Below are 8,075 nucleotides of genomic sequence, written 5' to 3' on the forward strand. Positions count from 1 at the left end.
GACAACATGTAGTGCCTTCAAATGGTGCCGTGTGCCACAGGTGGCTTTCGTCTCGGTGTCTGGTGAACCTGCTACAATTAGTTTCCTGATGGAAGGAAATAGCCACCCTGCAGACCCTGTGAAATAATCTGAGATAGAACTAAGCCCAGACAGATAGTAAGATCGGAAATTAGAACAGTAGGAAGCACTCCGAGTGAGTGAGTAGCTACAAGTCTGTGTACCTATTAAAGTGTTTTCCCAAGTACGGGTATTGCGAGATCATTTTTTATATTACAATAGCAAATTAGTGGATCCAGAAGTATAATTATAAACCCAGAATATATTGACCAGGAGAGGAAAGGGGAACAGGGGAACTCCAGAAAGGGAAGAGATGTGTTTAACTTATTAAATTATGAAAAATATTACTGCAGGGGTCAGTGTTGTGGTGCGTGGGTAAAGTGGCTGCCCGTGCTTCTGGCATCCCCTGTGGGCACCAATTTGTGTGCCTGCCACTCTGTTTCCTACCCAGCTCCCTGCTAAGGACCTGGGGAAAGCAAGAAAGATGACCCATGTGCTTAGACCCTATGTTCACATGGGAGACCCGGATGGAGCTTGACCCAGTCCTGACCCAGTCCTGACCCAGTCCTGACCCAGTCCTGACCATTTGGCATCCGTGAAGCAGGGGGTGAGGAGATGGAGGAGATCTCTCTCTCTCTCTCTCTGTCTTGGTAGCTCTGACTTTCAAAATAACTAAATAAATCAATCTTTCGAAGATAATATTGGCACACAGCAAAATATTCTAGTAACTACGGTAGTTACCATGAGTACTTCCTACTGTGTCAATTTTTATAATAGTCTTCAAATTTATGTAAACTGGCCCATATACTGTTGCATTTTTATTTATTTATTTTCAAGAGAGAAAGAGAGAATTCCCATCTACTGATTCAGTAAGATAGGCCGGATCTCCCACCTGGGCACCAGGGGTCCACTAGCTTGCACCCTTACCAGCTGCCTCCCAGAAAGCTGTTAGAAGCTGAAATTGAAAGAGGCACGAGGACATGAAGCAGGCACTCCTGAGCAGGATGAGTTAGCATTGGGGTCGGCTCCTGCTGGGATCATCCAAAGGCCTGCATCAGGACCACTGCAACCATACTGTGTGCAGATGTCATTCGGGGGGTGCTGAGACCTTGCAGCTCTGAGCAGACCTGGTCTTGGCTGCCCCCAGGCAGTTCCCAGGGGTCCTGGGTCCCGTGTGCCTTTAGCCCTTTCCTTCCCAGCTGCAGAATGTTTGCAACCTGCTTCAGCTGAAAGCTCCTAACACACTAGCGCTGGAGAGCCCACAGCTTGGGGCAGGCATTTGGCCCAGGGGTTGAGACACCCGCCTCCTGCATCAGAGGGTCTGGGTTCCAGTCCGGGCTCCAGCTGCTGCTGCAAGCCAAGGCTGGCAACTCCTTTCTGTTTCCCAAAGGGAACAGTCCCCTGAAGTTGGCATATGCCCGACACACATGGGCATAGTCCACACCCACCCGTGCACATGCGCAAACACACACTCAATGAGGAAACTCCCTCCCATCCTGAATTCCTGGCATCCAGGGTTGAGCTGGGGTGGAAGCCCTTAGGTCGCTTCCTTCTTTGTCTGCTTGCCTCTCCTCCCCCTCGCCTTCCCTCCACTGTGCGTTGGCCACCAGGATCCCAGAGGGACGGGGGAGGGCATGGCTGAGGCATGGGTGGGGGCCTGAGCGTTGGCAAGGCAGCCTGGAGCACGATGTGATGCAGCCCCCGGACCTTTTCCAGGCGATGACCTTATGCGCTGCGTGGATCTCTACAACCAGGCCCAGTCCAAGTGGTTTGAGGAGATGGTGACCACCACACTGGTAGGTGGTTGCAGATGTCCGGGATGGCTGTGTGGGGACTGGCACATGGCGGGTAACCTGGGTGCATGGTGTGAGTAGGGCAGTGAGGTGAGCATGGAGACGGCTTGGGGCCAGAACCTCAGCTCAGGCCATCTCTGTCGACACCTGCTGCGACACTTCCCCTGTGGACACAGCGACCATGTGCCCTTAGGGCTGTTCAATGAGGGGACAGGGCCAAGGGAGGACTCTCCTGACGAAAGGGATGGTGGCCCCTAACCTAGGACAAACAGCCAAATCTAGGGCAAACAGTCCCTAGGAAGAGAGACTCTCCCCCCACCTACACACACAGGGCAGGTACAGTGCCTTGGGGGGAGGCCCTTGTAAGGCTTACGGATGGCTGAGGTTGGGGGACTGGCTTCTGACAGGGTGTCAGGTCCTGGCAGCAGGCCCCACAGTGCCCTCCTGAACATCTCTAGTTAAGGGAGCAGCATCTGCTTGTCGGCCAGTATCCACCCGCGTGAGGCAGTGAAGCCTTCTGGCATACGGATATCCCACAAGGTAGCCTGTCCATCCGTGAACCAGGCGATAAGCCCGCCAGGGCAGATTAGCGGCCTCCCCTGTTAGGGATACTGAGCCGACTGTCCTCCTGGGTAATCTCCTCCGTAAGCCACTTGCTTCCCCCTCTTTCCCAGTTAATCACCTGGGCGGTGACCTAGTTAGACACAGAACAACAGCCGATCCCTTCCGTTCTGAAAGTGTGGAACCATCTAGAAGCCAAAGAATGAAGCTTGCTACTCTGCCCTTTAACAGTGGCAGCTCCACTCCCAGCGGCCCTGCTTCCCTAGCCTGGTCTCTGTGCCATCCTCTGCACTGCGGTTACACAGGGACAGGGGGGTGCTGTGGGGAGTAGGGCCGCCCAGCAGAGACCCAAGGATAAGGCCGCAGCAGTGTGAGGATGGACACTGCCCCCCATCAGGGTGCAAGGACCCACTTCAGTGGGTGCAAGGTGGTGATCCTGGTTTGGATCCTGCTTGTCTTGTAACTCCATGTTATTTGGGCAAGCCATGTCTGCTGCCGGTGTGTGAGCCACCTTGCTTGGGAGCACACCTTAGGACAATGACGAGGACAGTTAGGCACGGCAAGGAGAGCTTTGAGCACTGTGCTCAGCCCAACAGGCTGCCGGGCCAGTCAACAGTCGCAGCTACTCTCATCATTTCCACCTTCAGCCCTAATCAAGCCCATGGTTAGTGTCCACAGTGGTATTTCACAGCCAGGGGCTTCTGCCTCACAGATGGACGTGATGGTGGTCTGGGGTCCCCTGTGGGGGGCGAGGAGGAGAAGCTTGCTAGGCTGCGGGGATGCACTCTGAAGCCTGAGGTCTGTTCCTCCTGTGGCAGGAGCTGGAGCGGCTGGAGGTGGAGCGTGTGGAGATGATCCGACAGCACCTGTGCCAGTACACACAGCTGCGGCACGAGACGGACATGTTCAACCAAAGCGTGAGTCCCCCACCTGTACGGTGCCCAAGGCCAGCAGGGCCCCTGGGAGGCCCAGCAAGAGAGCAGAGTTGCCTGATGCATCACCACGGCAGGTGAAGGGGCTGCTGTGAGACTTGCCCCAAGTTGGGCTCTGGGCCTCACCCTGCATGTCCACAAGAATCTGCCCCCGTGCAGGGAACCGTACATGTGTGCACAACCAGCTCCAAGAAAAAGGAGATTCCCATCTGTTCAAAGGCACAACCCGAACAACTTCTAGAAATTTACAAGAATCCCCATAAAGCAGTCACTCTGTTTGCCCATTGGTCTGGCAGCCATCCTGAGGGCCACACAGAGGATGAGGTCCCAGACCAGGAAACTCCACAACATCTAGCACCCTCATCTTGCCTCTAGAAAGGCTCCTCTGAGTGTAGGGTGACTCAGAGGAGTCTGCCAGCTTGGCCAACACCTCTGACCACGTCTCCTTTCTCTGTCCATTACAGACAGTGGAGCCTGTGGACCAGTTGCTTCGGAAGGTGGACCCGGCCAGAGACAGGGAGCTGTGGGTCAGAGAGCATAAGACCGGCAACATCCGGCCTGTGGACATGGAGATCTAGGAGCACCTGCAAGACTCTGGGCTGTCTTCCGCAGGAGAGGGGATGGGGGGCGCGGGGAGGAGCTGCCCTCCCACCCGTTCTCTTGGCCCACTGGGAAGGAGCAGAGTGAGCTGGAGACCGCAGGAGGACAGCATGGATGGCCCAGCTGGGGGACACCCCGATATTTCCAGGCCAAGACAACGGACCCATTGCCCTGCCCTTGTCTCGAGGCCAAAGCCCTCCAACTTCCCTGCTGTGCTCACCCTCCTGAGGACAAACTGAGGCTGGAACTTGGCTGAGCGCTGTAGGGGTCACTGTCACACACTATGGTCCCTGGAAGCCCCGAGGCTTGTCTTCCCCAACACCCCTCACCCTCCCAGGGCTTGGGAAGGTCAGAAAAGGGACCTCTGTCGCTCCAAGCCAAGGTCATCATGGTGGATAGAAGGTGCCCTTGGGCCCGTAGCCCACTCACAGAATCCAGAATCCCTTGTGACTGGCCCTTTCTGTTGCTCCCTTTGCATTCTGGGATCCCATGTCTGGCTTTTCCCAGCTCCCTATTTCGTCCCCTCCCCCGCCCCGGGGTCTTTGGGAAGAAGGCCTGGCTTCCCTGGGCCAATGCCGCCTGCCTGGGGAAGCCAGGATGGAACTACCTCATTGAGCACGTCAGCCCCGAGTCGGAACAGCAGGTTGTGCGTGGTTTCCGTCAGGTCAGGCTTCATCTGGGAGGTCTCCTTTAGATCCCTCCACCCCTGGCTCCTCCAGCTGCCCATCCTTCAGCTGTTGCTCCTGGAAGCCCCCAGCCCTGCCCCTGCCATTCCTTTCCAACTCCATTGAGGGATTCCCAGTGTTCCTAGTAAATTCGACCTCGCCCGGCTGCACTGGGGTCCAGAGATGCAAATGAAAGACAGTGCAAGTGAACTGGCCAAGCACACAGGGTCTACCCACCACTGTGGCCTCTGCACCTGGCTCTGAATGGGGCTGGGTCAGGCCAGAGTGGGAGATGAATGCGGGCAAATCGGTCACCCCCAGATGGCTCCGTCTGCTGGTGCCTGGACAAGACAAGGACTGTTTCCTTTGCACGGTTCTCTTCTCTCTCTCTCTCCCTCATTGATGGGCACTGGTGTGGCCTCACTGACTCTCACAGGCACAGGTGAGAGAGGCCCTTTCTAGTGGTACCCTGCCCCCTAGGTTTCCAGCTCCTTCTGCATCTCCCAGAGCCATGGGCCAAGCCCTCCTGTGTTGCTGGCACCTCCCTGTCCTCTCTGTGTCTTCTGACTCCTTGGGATGAGTGTGACTTGGGAAGCCCAGCATGGTCTTCCCTCTCGCTGCCACAGCAAATGTGTCCTCCACCTAGGTTAGTCTAAAGAAGCAGCCCAAGGCGCTGGGAGAAGGGAAGGGACCTGCAGTGAATCCCATGGTAGAACTAGGGGCAGAGTCCAGCGGGGGGCCCCGAGTCTCCTCGGGCATTGTGGCTATGGAAGGACATGGCTCGCCACGCCTCCTCTGCCAGGCGCAGGTGACTTGCTCATCCTTAGTTTTGCCATGTGCCTCGTGCCTCACGGAATCAGCATTTCTCATCAGCCACAGTACTGACCCGTACCAGACACTGCTGGAAACAGCCCAAGGGTCCAAAGGGTTTTGTCCAGGAGGGGCTCGGGGACCATGACACCAGCTGTCGGTTTTAGGATGGTGTTTCTTGCATTCTTTCTTCGAAACAGGTGCTAGCGGTGATTGCGTTGTGGCTTCAGTAAGCCAGTTTATGGATGAATTTCAAAACTCTCACGCCCGATGGCCTTGTTAAGAACACAGATATTTGGATTGGAATACAGTTCATTGGATTTACCGCTTTTCCCTCTGAGGATTCCAGAATTTTCTTTAGTCCTGGGATGGGTCTCTCTCTCTCTCTCTCTCTCTCTCTCATTCTTGCAGGGAACCCCACATTGGACCATGGAGGCCACTTCATGATTGAGGTCCTTCTTTCCTCTTCATATCCACCTCTCTCTCTGTGCCCCCTCCCAGACCTTTTGCCACCAGCCCCCCTTCCCTCTTCTCTTCGTCCATTGTGTTTAGTTGGATGCAGAGCACTAGGCTAAGAGCCCACCTTACAGGATATGGCTGTCATTGGCGAAAGTCACGGGGTCTTGTCTTGTGTACACCGTCTTTCCTCCCCCTGCCCAGGGACCTCCCAAGCTGGGAACTTTGGCATTCACTAGAGTATTCTGTGCAGGATTGTGATTTTCCATGGTCCTTTCTGTCGTTGTGTTGATCTGTTTAAAGCACCCACTTGTCATTCAGTAGACGCTGAGGGCCAGCCCAGCTCTGTCCTGGCTGGTGGTTCTGCAGTGGCATGTAAGACATTCTCTCTGCAGTCCCCACTCTCTCTCATCTGTGTACATGGCAGCCGTGGTTGCTCTGACCCCTGGGATTCTTTTGTCATAGTCTGAATTGCCACCATGATGCACTTGGCTGGTGGCCAGAGGGAAGACAGCAATGGGACTTCAGTTACCTGGTCTCCAGACCCAAGGCCAGTTGCAGACCTTTGGGTGATTGGTTTACAGACCTCTGCTTGTTCTACCAATGAGAGGAGAGAAGCCTAAGGACAGGCTTGCAAGAACCCAGTGACGTCATCGAGGGTCCAGGCCTCCTCCTATTTATTGACCAGGGCTCCTCTGCCCTGGGTGCCAATCAGAAAACAGACAGGTATATTTGAGAGCCTCAAAGACCATCAGTGCAGTTGGTCTTGTGTGTGGTTGAGTGGTAAGGCTTTGAGATGGCTTGGCTGGGTTACTCAGAGTCTAGTTGTTCTGGAGAAATCTGTGGCTGTGAGTTCAGCCAGGGAGACACAGATGCACCGTCTGGGAAAACCAGATTGAAGAAAAGAGAAATCTAGGGTTCACAGTGCTCTGAATGCATTGATTACCATGACAACCTCCAAGAAGAGCCATGGGTTTCTTCAAGTGCTTTTGATCAGGACCACAGCACCCAAGACCATGTAGGCCAAGTGGACAGCATCCCCTGTGGGATGCCCTTGGGCCTCCTTCTACCTCCCCCCTGCCCCTGCTCAACACACACTGCCTGACTCCCGGGGTGGATTAACTAACAACCGAAACAAACAACAGAAACGGTACAAGTTCACATGCCAAGGGTTTGTTTCTGTTCTGAGTGTGAAAGCCAATCCATTACCAGATTAGCGATGGGCGCGTGAGAAATCCCGGCTGAGCCGGAGTCCATTCTTGGAAACACAAGCCATCAAATTCCAAGCAAAGGTTGTCAAAAACCTTGGCTGCTTTAGGTGGTTTTCCTTCCAACTCAAGGGGCTTGTCAGCAGGAGGTCTAAGGATCTACTCTTCATTATGTAGGCAGGGAGAGAGGCAGCCTGTCTGGACACTTTGTTCTGGTCACTCTTCCTGTCACTGCAGGCCCTTGCTGCTGCCTTCCTCTGGCATTGATCCCAAGGAACTGTTCTGTGAATCTTGGCAAGTATATACAATCTCAATACATGGTGCCAGAATCAGCAAAATGTCTCCTTCTTGTATCCCTGGCAACCCTGATTGGTATATTATTCCTAGAATTTTGCCTTTTCTAGAATGTGGAGTCACAGAGCTGACATGTTGAGTTCACCAGGCTGATGCAGATAGCAGTAGTCGCTTTCTTCTGGTTACCATGTAGGAGTCCCTTCCCCATGTGCTGCACAGTCTCCTGAGGTTTAAAAAGAATTGTTGACCATGGAAGATTCTAGTCCAGCCACTTCTTCCAGCCTACTGCTTACTACAGCAGCCAGAGCTCTTTCTCTGAAGGCCAGCTGGGCCCATAAGTGGTTCTTAGGGTTCATGTTTCCCTTTGGGGGTTCTTGTGAAGTTCTCAACAGGGCAGAAAATAACCAGGGAGGGTGTGTGCCAGACAAGGTCTTGGGCCATTAACTTCTGCCCTCTTGTCCGCCCCCCCCGCCACCTTCTTTCCATAACCCCTGCACATGGAAGAACCTTACCGTGGGTGGGCATTTGCAAAGCTGGGCGCAGAGTGGTCTCACATCTTTGGGAGAGACATCTGGCATTTCTCTACTGAGTCTCAAACAGAGGTAGAAGTAAAGAGATCACCAGGCTGTTCAGAATGAGGTAGTTGCTCCTGGTACACCCACCCAACACCGCCCCTCCCTCCCCTGGACACAGTGTTCC

The 8,075-nt window shown here is 54.3% G+C and overlaps 1 protein-coding gene across 4 annotated transcripts in view; it reads left to right on the forward strand.

Moving 5' to 3' along the window:
* Positions 1-4,897, forward strand: part of GAS7 (growth arrest specific 7) — a 221,357-nt gene extending 216,460 nt beyond the window's left edge. For all 4 annotated transcript variants that reach the window (XM_004594742.2, XM_058676589.1, XM_058676590.1 and 1 more), the window contains exons 12-14: positions 1,774-1,853; positions 3,230-3,328; positions 3,808-4,897. In XM_004594742.2, coding sequence (XP_004594799.1) covers positions 1,774-1,853; positions 3,230-3,328; positions 3,808-3,921 — 293 coding nt within the window. In that variant the 3' untranslated portion in view covers positions 3,922-4,897. The remainder of the gene's footprint in view (positions 1-1,773; positions 1,854-3,229; positions 3,329-3,807) is intronic.
* Positions 4,898-8,075: the final 3,178 nt, after the last annotated feature.

The sequence above is a fragment of the Ochotona princeps genome, chromosome 17 (assembly GCF_030435755.1).
Source record: "Ochotona princeps isolate mOchPri1 chromosome 17, mOchPri1.hap1, whole genome shotgun sequence".
Classification (NCBI taxonomy): domain Eukaryota; kingdom Metazoa; phylum Chordata; class Mammalia; order Lagomorpha; family Ochotonidae; genus Ochotona; species Ochotona princeps.